Raw genomic sequence first — 16,944 nt, forward strand, 5'->3', positions numbered from 1 at the left:
GTGCAGGCTTATAGAGAGAAGGGGAGAATGCAACCCCCCTGGACAAAAAGCAGAAGGGAGGTCACGTTCTCTCCATCTCGAGATGTGGGGGGGATGCTTTTCCACAGGAAGGTAAGCCCCTCTGCTATGTACGAAAAAGAAAACCTTTACTCCACATTAAAAGCCCCTTAATTCCACAATCTCATTTGTGAAAGTGAAGATCAGAAGGCAGATAATCAGTTTTTACCCCTATTCATGACTCAGCACCCACATTCCTGCCAGGGGTGTCCCTTAGGAATTGGTGGGCACCACACACGTGCTCCCAGGGCTGGCTGCGGGCACAGGCCATTCACCTCTTCAGCCCATACAGAGGGTATAATCCTGTGTCTCAAGGAGCCCTATTCCTGATTTTCTACCTGTAAGAAATTCAGAGGCTGCGAGCTCAGAACCCTTCTGGAACTTTGCAGGATGGAGACAGAGAGGGACAAGACAACCATGGACTGCATGACAGTGGAACCAAAGCCAATCCTCTCTTTATTTCAGGTCATGTTAATCTTGCATAGAAGTGCTGTTCACAACAGCAGTCCATCCAGTCAAAAGCAAACAATTAAGAATTCAGTTTTCCAGGTTATTCCTCAAAACGTCTCCAAATAGATACATAAATTATTTATAAATATGCAAAATTTACTGCAGAAACATTAAGGAGTGCAGCATTCACAATGGAATTTTCAGCAGTAAAAAGGTAAATCCAAATTGTCACAGGGTCAGCTTCTTTGGTGGGAACTGATTTCAGAGCATTTCAATTCCACGTTAAGAATAAAGAGAAACGATCTCTCTACCAAGCCAAGGCTTGGCAGGTCCCTCAACTTGAGCTTGCTGCGGGTAAAGACAGGCTTTCACATCTCAGCCCTTGAGCAAAAAGCAGCACAGCAAGTCAGGGAGCACAAAACAGTGTCTGGGGGGAGGTTTGCTCCCACCCTGGGCGCAGTCAGTACCTGTGTCGCCGGCCCATCTTGGAAGGGAAAGGGGAAGGTGCTACAGAAGACAAAGTTCAGGAAAGGTTCCCCCTTCTCCCAAGGCCAGTCGCAACATTCTGCGTCACATCTACGGCGGAAAAGTTGCAGCACTTCTGCTCCCCTTCAAACTGGGTGTGTTGAGGGAAGAATAATCCCATTTCCCTGTGCTATACACTTTGAAACACCTTGGCCCCAGTGGGTCAAGTAATCTCTGAAGCTTTACCTGGCCCGGGCCCATTCTGTGACATGAGAAGGTGCACGGTGCTTTGTCAGTGGAGGTGCTGCACAGACAGGAGACAGACTCCGGCTGCTACAGCTCAAGAGAGGTAGGTGGGGGCTCTGGCTTCTGGGAGGGGCTGTAAGGTCAGAGAGCAGGGCAGCAAAATCGAGCACAGCAGCAGAGATGGGGCTACAGTATGAAAACCATCTGTCAGCATTTCACAGCTGTCTGGGAATACATGGGTGTGCCCTGGAATACATGTGTATGTGTGCTGTTGTCTATTAAATATCACTAATTCCTCATTAGTAGCGGTAGTAGTAGTCCCTCCCCCACCTCAACATCTTGATTCAAGGGCAAATCCGAGCCATTTCAGCGTCTCCTGCTCATTGCCATGGGGATGCTGAACAGGAACCTCCAGGTCAGTCATCGGCAGAGATGTCGCACCAGCTGCTCAAACTGCTCCCGCTGCTGGTAGATGTAAAGCTGGGTGTCCCAGAGAGCGTTCACCAGCACGGTGTCATTCACCTCGTCCAACATCACCTCCGTGTGCAACTGAGGGCTGAGCCTGCGTATGGCAAGAGAGCATCACCAGCTGGTCACAGCTGGATGCGACAAGGCAGGGAGCCTGATGAGCACAAGACTTGTGCAAAGTGGCTCCCACTGTCCTGGGTGTTCACCTGCCCTTATCTAGAAGGCTTGCGGAGTGGGAGGCCTTCCCCCTCCCTTCAAGGCCTAGCCACAGTTCAGCAACAGTACCACCCAAGTAAGGCATGAGCCTCAAACCACGCTGTGCGTGGTGGAACAGGGCAGGATGCACATCTCCTAAGGACTCTCTTAGACAGCATCCCCAATGACTGACCCCAGACAAGGTGTGCTCAATCCACCACTGGGCCATGGCATCCTCCGATGTGTCACCAGGGCATGAGGAGAGGGGGCAAGGGGACAGTGGGAGGTGTCCCTGCCCATGGCAGGGGGGCTGGAACTACATGATCTTCAAGGTCCCTTCCAACCCAAACCATTCCATAATTCTACGACAGGTCTGGGCAGGCATGCCGCTGGAGGGGACACTATTTGGGATGACGCATGACACATGCCGCAGCCAGGTCTGAAGTGAGCAGGATAAAAATAGGTCTGTGCAGAGAGCGGAAAGGAAGCTCCTACCGGAAATATGGGACATCCGTCATCTCGCACCAGGCCCTGGCACGATCCACAGCTGGGCCATCTGCGTCAGTGCACTGCAGGAGAAACAGGCCCAGAGTTAGAGCCTGACTGTCACACTGCTCCCCCCACCCCCTGCCTGCAAGAGGCTCCCTTGGCACCAACTCGAACTTGCGCAAGCCACAGAGGGAGAGGAAAAACCAGGAGCAAGTGGCATCCTGGATGGCAACGTCCACCACCAGGAACGGGGTGGCTTTTTGATTGTTGTTTTTAATATAAGAACAGTGCTCCTGATCCTTGGGACACAAGGAATTTCACCCTATAGATCCTCCATCCATCACAGCACTGAGTGGATTCCCTCAAAGAATCCTCCAGGATGATCTGAATCACAGCCTCCTTGGGATTTCATCTCTACCCATTTCTGTCCAAGCCCAGTACCAGCAGAGCCTGTGACTCTGCAGGCTTTCTGGGCTACCCTGGGACCCCTGAAATAAAAGACAGGAGAAGCAGAGGGACCTCTCTGGGCATTTTTTGGGCTTTAGGAAGTTAAGAGGAGATAAAGCGACAGAACTAAGATCATAATCAAAACCTCAGTTCTGACCTTTCTGGCTTTCATTCATTCGGAGTGTTTTCATATACAACATTTAATGAGCTTCTTTCTGAAGCATCCAAGAACTATCACACACTCCTAACCACAGCTCTGAACTACTGCTTTTTATTAGTGATACTCCCACTTCTCTAGCATTTGCTGATTTCCCCAGTGGGGATAGCTAAGATTTTCTAAAGAAAAATTAATTGCTGTTTTCTGAGGCTTGATTTTTTTTTTCCAGGTTGCTCAGATGATAATCAATGCTCTCTGGAAAGATACCGAGTTTCACAAACTCATACCTGCAAATGTTCCTGGAGGCTCACTGACCACCATCCTGTCCTCAGCTCTCCCACACCTTAGCTCCTTACAGCTGCAGGAACTGCACCTCCCTTGGCACTTGAAACCCAAAGGAGGCATTCAGGGCTTCAGACCTGCTGTGCTCCCGCAATTCTTAGGTTACCCACTACATCCACTCCTTGAACTGGCCATGGTCAGAGCAGTTCCAAGGAAGTACGATTTTCTCCTAAAAGGAAGAAGCTGAAGACTGGAAAACATTGCTCCCTCCCTGCAAGCAGCCCCAAGGGTCCTCCCACATCCCCTCCTCCCAGTACTCACACAATCCACCACCATCTTGCCAAGCTCCCTGGCCCCAAAGACGGTCTTCGCCAGCTCCCAAGGGTTGGAGGGGCGGAAAACATCCACAGAGCTCACCGGGACCTGCGGAGGCTTCCCTGTCCCCAGGGAGACCACCAATCCCAATTTTCTTACTTCCTGCCTCTGACCCTGTGGACAAACAAAAGATTTATTTGCAAGGACCAACACTCAAGGCAGACCATGTCTTTGAGTCTTGGGGAAGCTCTGAAAGCCAAGGCAAAATGCCAGGTAGCCTTTTCTCTTCCCCATCCTCCCCCTTTAGTAGCGCCTGGTGAGACAGGTATAATCCATGGGACTTTAACAGTTGCACTGTTCTGTCTCTTATACCCCTGGCTGCACCCAAACCCATGGGATCACCCCAAAGATGCGGCCTAGGACCAGATGGCTGTGAAACAGTCCACCTCTTTCAGTCATTTTGGCAACACACCTCCTCTTTCAGCTACAGGGAGCAGTAGCTGCCAGTAGTTAGTCATCTTTCTGAGGAACTTGCCACACCACAGAAGGGATTCACTCTTCAGCCTTGCAGAGTGCCCTACTATTGTCTTCTCCATTTATTTTTGGGCAGGAAAAGGTCCTGCAGAGCTGCATCAAGGGCCACACACAACCATCAACTGAATCATCATTGCTCAAAGTGGCAAGGATAGACTGATGGGGCTGCCTCCCCATCTCACACCCTTGTCAGAAGAGGTATTTCACCTCTCAGCCACCATTCCCAACACATATCCCCCTCCACATGCTTCCTTCTCGGGTGCTGCACTGCTAACTTGTTTATCCACTAGAGAGGCATCCATTCCCAAGCCCTCTTCCCCTTCAAGGGAGGCCCAGTGGAGCCAGTAAAGCCCCAGCTACCAGTCAGGACCAGGATTCTCCCTCACCTTTTTGATCAGTGTCTTGTTGTACTCGTGGATCTCTGTCATGGCATCGAGGGTAGGGTTGTTGGCCAGCAGCCCGCCATCCAGAAAGCGGCCTATGGGCCGGAAATAAGTGGGAGCTGCACCGCTGCAGCGGGCAGCGCGCCACACAAGTTGGTCTGGAGGAAGAGAAAGCAAACGGCCTCTTGCAGCAACTCTCCTATGTGTGAGAGGCACCCCACCTTCACCAACACAAAGCAGAAGGGCTTGCAATCCCAAAAGACCCTACCCTAGACAGGTGTGCCTCTTTCTCCCAACAGTAAGAGCTTCTGCTTGGATGCACAGGATTATTTTGGGGGGCTTTAAAAGATGTTCTCACCACTTTCTACATATCCTGGGTCAAATTCGCTCTCTACCAGCTTCATTGCTGCTATTTTGATGGCAAACCAGTTATGTTTGCTAGACAAAGAAAGCAGCAAGCTGGAGGCAGCTGCAAGCTTCAGTTACACAGCTTTTCCACGTTAATCTGCCCCTGAGGGAAAGGTCCTGACTGTAGGCGGGACTCCTCTAGCAGACTCCTTTCTCATGATCCTCACTAGCCAGTCCGTTCCTGGTACAAGAGAAGCCAAGGGAGGAGGAGAGAGGAGAAAAAGGAACTATCACTAGGATCAAGCTACAAGTCCAGATGAGGGATGAGCCATTGATGGGACACCCCAATTTTCAGAGCAATGGGAGGAAGAACAGGAAATCTTCCGTCTCTGAGGGCTGTCCCCCTCCTCTGCCATCCAGCTGGACTGCTGTGTGCCAGCATTTACCTTCTGGCTGAGTGAGTGGTTTGAAAGATGCACTTGTCTTGTATTCAGTGGAGGTTTTTGTCTCTGGTACGGGGTAATTCCGGAAAAGGTGGAGCTCAGCTGGCTGCCGGTCGCACAACGTCCCTGTCACCATAACCCTGGGGAAGAGGACATGACAGAATGAGTAAAATGGGAAAAAAACGTACTTACGGCTTCAATAGTCTGCACATTGCACTCCTCCAGACCTGCTCTAAGGAGAGGCTGAGCACCTCTGCTGAGGGGTCTAGAGCACACTCAGGAGAGCATCAACCAGTGTAGCCCCAGCCACGACTTACTTGGGTTTTCGGACATCTGTCATTTTGGTGTTTTCCCCAAACTCCTTCTTCAAGAACTCATCCAGGGGCTCCGACTCGTAGGGCCGAGAACCCCGGAACACCATGTCCTTCATGCGGAAGTACAGGCAGCGCATGTAGTCCATGGACTTCCCTGAGATGGGCAACAGCATCGGCAGGAGCAGGGAATGGGAGGAAGGGCAGGCAGAACAAACAGCACATCAGAGATAGGCCTCTCCAGGACCAGCGGGAGATGGAAGGCATCACTCCCAATCCCATCCCCTTCCCAGCCTACCTGGCGTCTGCTCAGACCTCAGCAGCATGACTAGGAAGGATTAAAGAGAAAGGGCAAGCATGGAGTGTAGTTTCCCACTACCAGAAAGTGCTGATCACTTTGCTGTAAAACCCCCAGGGAGAGAGCAGGAAGAACAGAACATTGCACTCTGCCACCACATGCTTCCCAAAACCCAGAAAGCTGCTCAAGACCAGCTGACGTTAGAGCAAGCGCAAAGCCAGGTCTGGGCTTTCCTTCATTAACAAGCATCCCTTCCCTCCTTTGGCAGGGACAACAAACCCCAGTCAGGACTCAGAGAGGTAGCTCCCATCCCACATTTGCTCCCCATAGAGGAGCACTCGAGCCCACAGGAATAAGAAGGGACCCGTTATTTGCACTGTCCTCACCGTGTACAATAGCCAAGGCCAAGATTCCCCCAGTGCTGGTCCCCGCGATCCAGTCAAAAATCTCACGGATGGGACGGCCTGCAGTCTTTTCAATAGCCAGGAGGAGCTGGATGAGCACCAGTCCCCGGATGCCCCCTCCGTCCAGGCACAGGAGGCGGTCGTGACTGGGGAGAGAGAGACACAGGTGACTGGGAGCTGTGGGACAGCTTACAAATGCCGCAGTAACAAGAACGCCACTGTGGACAGCATAGTCAGTAAGCAAATAAATCCCGTGTTACTTCCTCAGATGCAAATAGACTGGAAGTTCCACCTAAACATGAGGAGGAACTTCTTTACTTTGAGGGTGGCTGAGCAGTGGAATAGGCTGCCCAGGGAGGTGGTGGAGTCTCCTTCTCTGGAGACATTCAAAACCCGCCTGGACACGTTCCTGTGCAACCTGCTCTAGGTGGACCTGCTTTGGCAGGGGAGTTGGACTAGATGATCTCCAGAGGTCCCTTCCAACCCCATGTGATCCTGTGACCTGGCCAGATATACCTCATCAGAGCTTGTGCAACACCATTTGCTCATTTAGCCATCTCCCAACCTCTACACCAGAGAGGCATTCACAAGCCAAAAACACATCCAAGTCCCTTACAATGCAGTAGTTTATACTGTGTCATAATTAAAAAGCAGACATCCCTAAGATCCTTCTAGCAGCACTTCAGTGCCAACTGCTCCGTGCAAGGTGAGGTGTAGGCACTGCCAAGGCAGTGCACAGCCTGGAAAAGGAGGTGGGTGAGCGTCAGGGCAGCGTGTGGAGATGGGGATATGGTAAAGCCAAAACAGCATCTCGTGCCCAGCAGCAGAAGGGATGGACAGAGCAGGAGTTTCACCTGCTGAGCTTGGGCTCCACTGCAGCTCCAAGGCTGTGGACAGGAACAGGTACAAGGTTCTGGCAAAAACTGCAAGGTCAATGGACGCTAAATAACATCAGCTCTGAGGATGCCACACCCACAGGTGTGGGTGGGGAGAATTCACACACATGGCTTTCACCTTCAAGTTGCACAGGAGCCTGGACAGAAGCTGGTCCTCACTTACTTTCTTCTACCATCACTGGGCGAGTCCACAACATCTGGTGCCTTCAACAACTGTCCAAGCGTTGTGGAAACATACAGAAGGTCCTTGTACCCTAGAGGGCCAGGAACACGCAAAAGGAGAAAAAATTAGAGACCACTTTGCTACTTGAACCCTCTGATACGTGCCTCAGAGATACTAGTCAACCAAATTATACTTAATCAATTACAAAACCTTCAATTATTCTTCCTACTTTCCCTCTGCCCCCAGAAAACTTGGTCAAGGTACCCAAACCTCCCACCTCTGCCATAAAGCATTTCCACCATAATCACACAAAGAACATCCAACTCCCTTCCCATTCGAATAAAGCTCCGTGCAGGAGACACAAGCCATCTTACCCATAGCCACCAGGTATCCCCCCCAGATTAAACTCCACACCAAAGAGGAGAAACCCCCTCCTTTAGAGCAGGCAGCTGGAGATGCACTGGCAAAGATGAAGGATTTGTAGAAGCAGATGATGAGCACAGTAGGCGAGAGAGAAGGCAGATCCTAGCAGCGCGCCCACTACGCAGTTTACTGCAAGCCATAAGATAAAACCTAAATCTACTCCTGCAAGGTAACCTAGGCAGGAGAGCCGTGGGGACAGGGTGGCTTGTCATTACCACTCAGCTGATGTACACCCAGGCCACCCTGGGTGTGAGGCACCAATCCAGCCTAGATGAGAAGCCAGCCTGTGAAACCAAAAGAAGAACAGGGGGAAGAGAAGTTAAATACTCCTGTCGGTGCCCAGGCCAGAAGGTGGCTGTGGATAACAACGAACACGGTGAGGAGTTTCTTCAAAGGTCAGAGGTCCAGGATGAAAAAGGGACTGTCTTGCTCTGTCACTGCATCAGAACTGAAACCTGCGGGGTTGCCTTCACAAGGCCATAGTGAGACAAAAGTCCTGGTGTCACCAGCCAGTGACATTTGCGGTGACACAGACACACCCCAGGGTGTTAGAGGGTGTTGTCCTCTGCCCCCCCCACAAGAGGGCCTTTGCAAAGGAAACCACCAACCTGAGAGGGAAAGTGGACCCCAAGTGGCTGTTACCTGCCCGCACACCCCACATGAGGGTCAAAACCTCCCTCCAAGCCAACTCACCCACTGCCCACTCCATAACTCCTCATGCTGCCTCTGCCCGACCTCCAGAGCTCCCTGGAGGAGGAAAGCCAAGAACCTAGTATAGACCCACAGGGTTATTCACACAGACTGCGCAGTACAGAGCACAAGCTACGACACAATCATATATCCCAAGTTGGCTCATCCTGTGCATAACATAAACCTTGTGACCAAAGTCACTTATCCTTGGGCTTCATCCCTTCCCTCTCCCAGCTGCTGGCCCCAGGATCTGAACAAGTGACACTTCTTATTTCCTTGTGACCAGCATGACACTGGGAGGTCCTCAAGGCAGACCAGCAAGCATCTCCCCTTCTGTATATGACCCAGCGCATAAAGTACATGCAGGCATCTAAGTCCTACACCTCTTCCAGAGGGATGATGGAATCAGTCATCCCTTTTCTTTTTAACAGAGCTGCATTGTGTCAGGTCTATAAAACAGAAGTTTATGGTGTAAGAGTCTAGAGTACACACACAGGAGAAACAGAGAAAAGTGACAAGATCCTGCAACAGCTGAACAAGGACAGAGTCACCAGAAACAGAGAGACAGGAGACTGTCCCCAGAGCACGGCCCATCTGAAGAAGAGATCCAAGATAGCAAGAAGGGATGAGAGCAAGGGAGGGCCAGGGAAGGCTTTACCTAAGCTGTCGAAGCTGCTCCGCGAGGAAGGTGGGCCTTCTAGGAATAAGGCGGCAGATGGTGCCAGGCTTGGGGAGTCAGGATTGGGTGGGTGGCAGCGTTCGGTCCCTACAGTTTGCAGCAGGTCTAAGAGCACTTTCCGGTTCGCACCTTAGGTGACGAAGGGGGAGTCACAGATCAGAAAGAGAATCAGTGCACGCACACACTGCGGGGGGGATCTGCTAAATCCACAGCAGCCTCAACCCTCGTGCAACCTCTGGAATGAACCTGGGGAAGGGGAAAGTATGTCTTGGGTATCTCTCCCCTAAGATCAAGCAGCAGGACTTGTGCACGGCAGGGGTACCCAGTACTGTGCAGCTTCAAGGGTGTGTGCCACATGCTTCTTGCCACTGAAGAACTGGCCCGTGTCTGCTTATGCCTGGGCGATTCAGCAGCACTGCATCATCCCGTTATGAGCCTGCAGTGCCCAACACTGTGGCCTGAAAGAGGGGGAGTGCGTGCCAGCTTTTCCTCTTGCATGTCTGTCTCACAGAAGATAAATTCGTCAAGGGCTATTAATACAAAGCCTACGCCGCTAGCTCAGGAAGCGCCTACACTGTGAGCGACTAGAAGCTGGGAAAGCATGCTGGAGAAGCATCACCCATGCTTGGCATGTTTTCACCTCTCCCCAAGACACTGTTTTGGCCACCAAGGGGAGACAGGATGCTGGGTTCACACTGCAAGGCTGCTGACATGCTCCCTCACCTTTGCTGCTCCTGGCTGCCAACAGCCCCGGTGTCTCCCCGAAATCATTGGGGATCTCGACATCTCCTCCAAACACGACGATTGCTTTGATTATATCCAGGTGGTCATGCTAGGGGGACAAGAGAAAGCTCAAAGAGCCACGCTCCCCTTGGCTACAGCATCTCTCATTCCCTCCCCTCTTCTTTTCATTAGCCAAAGCACCCACAAGGGATCACCCCAGGAAAGACTACAGCTAGAATTTCAATGGGGTCTGTCCCTGCCTCAACTCTTCAAGAAAAATCTCTCTCTCCTCTCCAGTAGCCTCTGGGAAGGTGCAGAAATCTCACCTTCATGGCCAGGTGCAGCGGTGTGTTGCCATCCTGACCCCTGGCATTGGTGTGGGCCCCGTGTGTCAGCAGTACCATGGCGCAGTCAAAGCGTCCCCTCTTCACCGCAATGTGCAGAGCCATGTCAGCCGTCCGGCTGGTCACATTCACCTCGGAGCCGTACTCGAGCAGCAGCCGCGTCATCTGTGCCCAAGCATGCACGTGCCAGGTCAAGAAGAGAGAAAGCGATTGTGAGGACAACGGCCTGGGTGCTCGAACGATCCAGGTCTCGTGGCAAGCAAAGCAGGGGAAGAAGAGGGACAGCTGGCTGGCAGATGCCAGATGCGTTGTTCCAACCACTGGTGATGGGGTTTCTCTGTTTACCACAGAACTAGCTGGTGGTTTCACATTCTGGCTAGAGCTTCTGGATGTTTTGGGACTCATATGCCAGTGTAGCAACTGGCTGAGAGCAACAGAGAAAAAACAATTCCTACTCAGGCCAGAATCCTTGCAGACTGGAGGGAAAGTTTGCTTTTTCATATTCTCCTCTTCATAAGTCAAGCAGATTTATGTCTGCTCCTAAACTCCATAGGACATTTTTGAGAGGGATGCGATACTGCAGGAGAGAAAACAGTCCTGCCATAGGAATGTCCTCTGCTTGCAACAGGCATTATTTGGGTGCTTCAGCATGGCATATCACACCACTGATCTGCCCATCTCTGGCAGAAACTGGACCATAACCTACATGCCACCACCCTGTGCCTAAATCACGCTCTCCTTGCAGTTTTCAAGGCATCAACCTGCTTCCTTCCATGAAACTGCCAGTAATGAGAGGAGAGCTCCCCCCAGGGGTAGCAGTGACAGTGCTGCAATTCCCCCAACAAAAGGTGAAAAGGGACAAGCTGGCCGTTTCACAGACAAGGATGACATACTAGGGATGAGCCCATCAGTTTGTTTCACTGCAAGGCTCCACTGCTCCATCCCCTGTGGTAAACACCACTGCTCAGCACAGGACAAAGAGAATCAAACCCTGGGCTGCTGGCTGGGCTCTGACACTCCCAGGGCTCTGCACACGTGCTCAGGAAAGGGAGAGGTCGGCAGCAGGAGGAATTAACCAGGTGGTGGGTGGCAGCATGGCCCCTCGCCACGGATTGGCTCCATTTACCTCTGCCTTCTTCGCCCAGTGCAGTGGAATAGCTTCATAGCGCGGGTCCTTGGAGCGAACCTGGCTGGCATCCACCTCGAGGATGGCCTGGGCACACCTGGCAAAGACAAGGAGATGAAGGGATGGGTGGCTGCCGTCTTGACTCACACCTCTACTCACATTAGTACCTGCCTTCCCACCCAGAGCCTTTCAGGAAACCCTTCAGTAGCAGCAGACTCTCTCTGCAACACCTGCAAGTTCCTCAGCTGCAGTTTTGTTTTGCTCTTTTGAGAAAGGAAGGGCGCAGCAGGAAGCACTCAAGCAGCACAGCATTCGGAGGAAGCAGAATAATTCCTTCCCAATTCCAAGTTGTGGAGCAACATCTGGGTGCTTCTCCAATACAGCAATATGGCATTTCTGAGGGACCCGAGGGGAAATTCTTCTCTTCTCCCTCTCTCTCCACAGAAATGTGGGAATAAAACTGAAATACTTGCTTAAATTCAGAATCTGTATACTTCCCTATATGTGAAAAATTACACCTATTGTGACTAGACTAGTACCTAGAGCCTAATAAGTGTGGGTAGGTAGACTATACAAGTAAGTATATGCTCTCCACTCTGAAACACCACCAAATAAACCATGTACAAGAGATCAAGCCCCACTGCAAACTAAGGGACCGAAGTACACTTTTGGCTTGTGAATGTGTCTCTAATGTTGGAAAGCACTTTTCAAGATGCTGCAGCAGCTGGTGTTGACTTGAGAGCCCTATTTGTAAAGCTCCGACACTCTATGAAAATTAAGTATTACAAAGCACATACAAAGAGAATCAAATTTCTCCAGGGAAAACAAAACAGGGAGTAAACATCATGCCTCTTTCGATTTAGTTCCAGAGAGTGTTATTAAGAGTCAAGAGTACCTTCAGCCCACAGGAGACGGGAATAACTAGGCTTTGAACAGAAAGCTTATTAGGATCAGAGCACTCAAAGACAGAGGTACAGCAATTAGCAACACTATTTAAGCATCAGTAAATCATCTTCTCACAGCTCATTCTGAGAAAAAGCATTTCACCAACGCTTTTTTAAAAAAATCTCTGTCTTTCTCCTGATGTCTGATACTAAATAATATATAAATTCAGGGAAAAACTTTTTTCTTTTTTTTTTTTTCCTGAAAGTGTTTCTTTCTTTTCCACACCAGCACTTCTCTGTTCTTTTACCATCTCGGTGATGCAGCAGAGGACAGCACAGGACATCTTCCTACTGAGCACTGCCTTAAAAGGGGTTCGGTCTTGGACAACCCTAAGCAAGCAGGCAGGTCCCCAGACTGGAAGAAGAGCCCTGTTCTGGCAGCCCAAGCAGTTCCTTACCCCTTCTGGGAGAACTTCAGTGCTGTGTGGATGGGGTAGCCCAGCGTACCCATGACGCTGCAGCTGGCATGGCTCTTCAGCAGAGATCGGACCATGTCCTCTTTGCCCAGCTGACAAGCGAGATGCAAAGCAGTCATCCCTTCATGGCTCAGGTGGTCCAAGCCAGTAGTCGGGGTTTTGCCCAGGAGCTGGGAAGAGGAGACAGTAGATAAATACATACAGAGGGACACGGAAGAGTGCTGACTGCCCCTCTGAGCTCCGAGGACAGACTCTGGAGCACTGGGCTCCTCACGACGCTACAGCCTGTACTCTCCACCCCTGCTTCCAACACAGTAGCTATGGAAGCGCTCCTTGTTTTCCCTCCCCAAAGGGTTGATTGCTGCTCTCTGTGCCCATGTGCCTCTGAGACATCCCTCAGCCAAAAAGGGCTTGCACAACCTTGAACAACACAGCCCAGCAGACTCTCACCATCAGCTGCAGAACAGTAACACTCTGTGAGCAAAGCCTGGCCCAACCAAATGAGCGCGCCAACTGAAACCAGTAGTTTCCCTCTCCTGCTGCAGCCCCACCAGTTACCACGCTCAGTCAGCAGGCAGGGCCTCAACTTCCCCTGCAACACCCACCACTGCTTTTGGATACAAACAGGGTTATCTTTAAAATACACGTGGGAGTATGTTTGAAGGAATTTTCCTATTCTCCCTGTAAAGTTGACATCTGTTACCAGCTGACTGATTTGTTATACAAAAATATCCCACTGCCGTACTGGGGAAACCCTGCAAGCCCTGCTGCGCACAAGAGAAGCGGGAATTCAGAGTTGCTTTTCTCTGGTTTAGCGAGGAGCCAAGAGAGGAAAGAAACAAACAGGAGACAGATCAGACTGAGAAGTATTTCTGTAACTACAAGCCAAGTTGCTGCCATCAGGAAAATCTTTTTAGTACAAAGATCTGAACTGCCCTGCTCTACAGCATGGCAAGCCCGGATCGTCATCCCTCCCCCATCACTCCCTAGGAAACCCCCACACAGTCTGGCAGGAAGAGGGAGAGCTGTCACAACAAGTATTGGGCAAATGTGGGGGGTGCTGCAGTAGGGGAGAGCCGGTCTCACACTCACATTGGGTGCTCGGGAGCTGACAAGACCTGAGGAACCAACATGTAAGGTCACCCACGCCCTCACAAACCCTGTCACTCTGCCCAGTGCTTCTCAGCAATCGAGAACACCTTTGGCTTCAGACTGTCTCTGCCTTGAGGCTCTGATCGCTGTTCCCTGTGCAAGGCTGCTCAGTTCGAACAGGTTCCGTAGGCTCAGGAGAGACCACGGTGGCTCCAAAATGTCCTTCGGTCTGTGGGCAGCACACACTCCCCCACGGGAGCACTCTGCCCAGAACCAAACACCCTGCTAAGAGGACATGGAGAAGAGACAGCCAAGGGCCTGGGGAAAGGCAGGATGAAGGTCTGATACAAATAGCAATGACGGAGACTTTCTGAGGAAACTTGCTCGATATCCTTGTTCCGCTGCAGGGTAGAATCTGGAGCCTGCTTATGGGAAACAGCACCAATAAAGGGGGAAGAAAGAGGCTGAAATCAGCCTGAGGCAGCAGAGGGAACTGACTTTCTCTCCCGTCTCCATCTATTTTCCTGTCTCCCTCCTCACAGCATAGAGACAAATCACTCTAGTCCCACTTCCTGCCAGCTTTGAAATTGCTCCCACCTCGACGATCTGGGGGCTGTTCCCTCGTACAGCATAATGGAAAACGGTCTCCCCATTCCTGTCGGTGATGTCCACCCGCGCGTGGCACTCCAGCAGCTCCAGCAGGCACTCCATGTCTCCCTTGCGGCACGCCAGGTGCAGCGGGGTGCAGCCATCCTCACTGTCCGTGCTGTTCACGCAGCTGCAAAAGAGGAGTCAACGTGAGGCCAAGGAAGGGCTGCCAAGACGAGGACGTGCAGCTGCCCTGGGAGATGATACGAAGGTACCTTCTGTGTCTGTGATGGGCCCAGTGAGGGCGAACCACAAGGTTCATGAAAGCTCGGCCTCTTGCCAGGGAAGAAGCATACAGAAGGGCCACCAAGCAGCCCTCCCATGGATCCTCTCCCTGACACGCTGCGCCTTCCTCTGCCCAAAGGAAGGCAGGAGGCAGGTTACAGACAACAATCTGGCGGAGGTGCTGCCTTTAGTCCCCCAGCTCCCTAATTCCTCACTAGTCTCCGCTATCCTCAATGAACTTCCCCATGGAAAGAGAGCTTGTGGCCAAAAACCATTTTCAGACAGTCCTACTGTACCTCCTCTCGTGGTTTACAAAGTCACCCACAACCCCTTCCAAAAAGCAGCTCCATGAGAATTGTAAGAGTCTAATTAGTGCAACTGTCTAGTAACAGTTCAATCCTTCAGCTCAAACACCAGAGCTCTGCGCTTCAACACCCACAGCAGCAGGTCAAAAGCTTACACTAAGCGACCACCGGACCCCCTTCTGTCCACACCTGCTACCACATCTGCCATTCGGGCAAGACACACCAAGGCCAACACTTTTAAAATCGACCTCTGCAGTAGCAACAGGTGTCAAGCTTCCCCAAGCAGCAGCCCACGTTGCTTTGGTACATCAAGCCAGGATACCCAAATCTGGTTTAAGCTGTCCTCCCAAGCTCACTCCCAGCAGCAGACCCACTGGAGACCCCTCCTGCCCCTTGCCTCAGAATGTGGTTGTGCCGGAAGCTCTCACGACGCCCAAACTCCACTGCAACGTGTGCCGAGGACCAGCTGGGGTGGTTGCGGAAGCAGTCACTGAGCTGCTGGAGATCCTCCAGCGACAAGGGCTGGCACGAGCTCTCGTAGAAAGGGCGCAGCTGCCCAGCATATTGCTCAAAAAGCAAGAGGGCATCCGCTTCGTTGTCGAGTTGGAAAAGCCTGGAGGAAAGCCAAACGCAGTGTTGGTCACACTCAAAGAAACAACCTCCATCCCACCTATCTGAGAGAAGCAGCTCTTCTCCAAACACTAATGCTGAGGACTTTCCTATTCCTCCTTGTCTGGTGTCATACTTGTTCCAAGGAAAGAAGGGAGCCTACTTCATTAGCTGAGAGCATGTTCTCTTCCTAAGGAACATTACCTTTTGTGCTGAAGCCTCCAGTGCTCCAGATGCTACAGCAGCAACAGGTATAAGTGGAAGTGCAGGTACCTGGGGATATTATGACCTGAGTACCTATTTCATAGTTGCTTGTTTTCAGGGGGTTTGGACCCTGTCCTGCCCTGCTCTCACAAGCTGTTCTGATGACAATTCCTCCACCAGCACACGCAGGGGCCTCCCACTCCTCATGAGCCCACTCCCTGATCAAACACATCACCCCGCGCCCACAGCCACGGAGCACGCTGTCCTGAGATGGGAGGTTTCAGGTCTTTCATTTCATGCTTCAGTATTGGTTGCTAAAGGTCTGTCACTTACCGGAAAGCGACCTGCGGGCTCTGGGGATTCACCAGCAGGCAATCCCACGAGCGAGCGAGGCTGTTCTTATACAGGGCCACCCTGCCCTCCTTCCTCAGGCAGGTGTGAGCCGCATACTCGGCAGCCGACACCTCCTTCACCCGGTACGGGTTCGTGAATATCTGGGTGACGGTGTTGATGGTATTCACCAGCCGGCCCAAGAACTGCATCTTTCTGGAGCCCCAGGCGGCTTCTCCCCCGCCGCCTGAGGGAAACTCGGTGACTGGCCCGGCACTTGCCCTTCCCTGAACTCAGCGACCGAGGAAAGGAGAACCGAGAGCCGCCGGGGTGACGCACCGCCCAGGGGGAAAGCCCGGCACCGGCGGTTTACTTTCCTGGTGCCTCCGGGGAAGAACCCCCGCTTCTCCTCAATGCCTCAAGCCCACCGCCTTCCCACAGGCCTTACCCCGCCGCCTCGGCGGGAAACCTCCCACCTCCACCACCTCCGCCGCCTGCCCGCGCTGGAAAGAGCCGCCGGGGGAGGCGGAGCGGGACCCGGGGCTGGGGGCGGGCCCACGGTGTGGCAAGGCCGGGCCCGACGCCCTGAGGGTGGTGACGGTGACGGCGGCGGCGGCCGCAGAGCACGACGGGCCCCCAGCCTCCCCCGCGCGGGGTCCCCCAGTCCCCCCGTCCCGCCGCACCGCCCGCCCCATCCCGCGGGGCGGGCCAATCAGCGGCGCCGCGCCCCCCGAGCGTGGGCCAATTAGCGACGGCGCTCCCCAGGGGAGGGGCGATTGGGGCGGGGGATCGCCGCCAGCGCCGCTGCGTCACGCCCGCCGCCATGGCGGAGGAG

General features: G+C 52.5%; 1 protein-coding gene across 2 annotated transcripts; it reads right to left on the bottom strand.

Moving 5' to 3' along the window:
• Nucleotides 1-486: 486 nt before the first annotated feature.
• Nucleotides 487-16,321, bottom strand: PLA2G6 (phospholipase A2 group VI). 2 transcript variants are annotated; one of them, XM_074168481.1, is made up of 16 exons: nucleotides 16,113-16,321; nucleotides 15,364-15,579; nucleotides 14,386-14,566; nucleotides 12,679-12,866; nucleotides 11,337-11,433; nucleotides 10,193-10,375; nucleotides 9,867-9,975; nucleotides 9,123-9,272; nucleotides 7,352-7,442; nucleotides 6,275-6,438; nucleotides 5,597-5,747; nucleotides 5,283-5,419; nucleotides 4,492-4,646; nucleotides 3,578-3,745; nucleotides 2,377-2,450; nucleotides 487-1,780 (listed from the first exon to the last, which is right to left on the bottom strand). In XM_074168481.1, exons 1-16 carry the CDS (start codon nucleotides 16,319-16,321, stop codon nucleotides 1,639-1,641), a joined length of 2,415 nt encoding a protein of 804 aa, XP_074024582.1. In that variant the 3' UTR covers nucleotides 487-1,638. The 2 variants fall into 2 exon arrangements, with proteins under 2 accessions (XP_074024582.1, XP_074024583.1); XM_074168482.1 differs by lacking the exon at nucleotides 9,123-9,272.
• Nucleotides 16,322-16,944: the final 623 nt, after the last annotated feature.

This window comes from Numenius arquata, chromosome 2, assembly GCF_964106895.1.
Source record: "Numenius arquata chromosome 2, bNumArq3.hap1.1, whole genome shotgun sequence".
Taxonomy (NCBI): Eukaryota; Metazoa; Chordata; class Aves; order Charadriiformes; family Scolopacidae; genus Numenius; species Numenius arquata.

Bases quoted from the DNA above. Each gene is read 5' to 3' on its own strand.
- PLA2G6 (XM_074168481.1), bottom strand. From the start codon at position 16,321: ATGCAGTTCTTGGGCCGGCTGGTGAATACCATCAACACCGTCACCCAG. The intron at 7,443-9,122 runs GTAAAGCCTTCC...CTGGCCCTCTAG, and splicing joins GAGCAGCTTCGACAGCTTAG to GGTACAAGGACCTTCTGTAT. The intron at 3,746-4,491 runs GTGAGGGAGAAT...GTTTGTCCACAG, and splicing joins ACAAGACACTGATCAAAAAG to GGTCAGAGGCAGGAAGTAAG.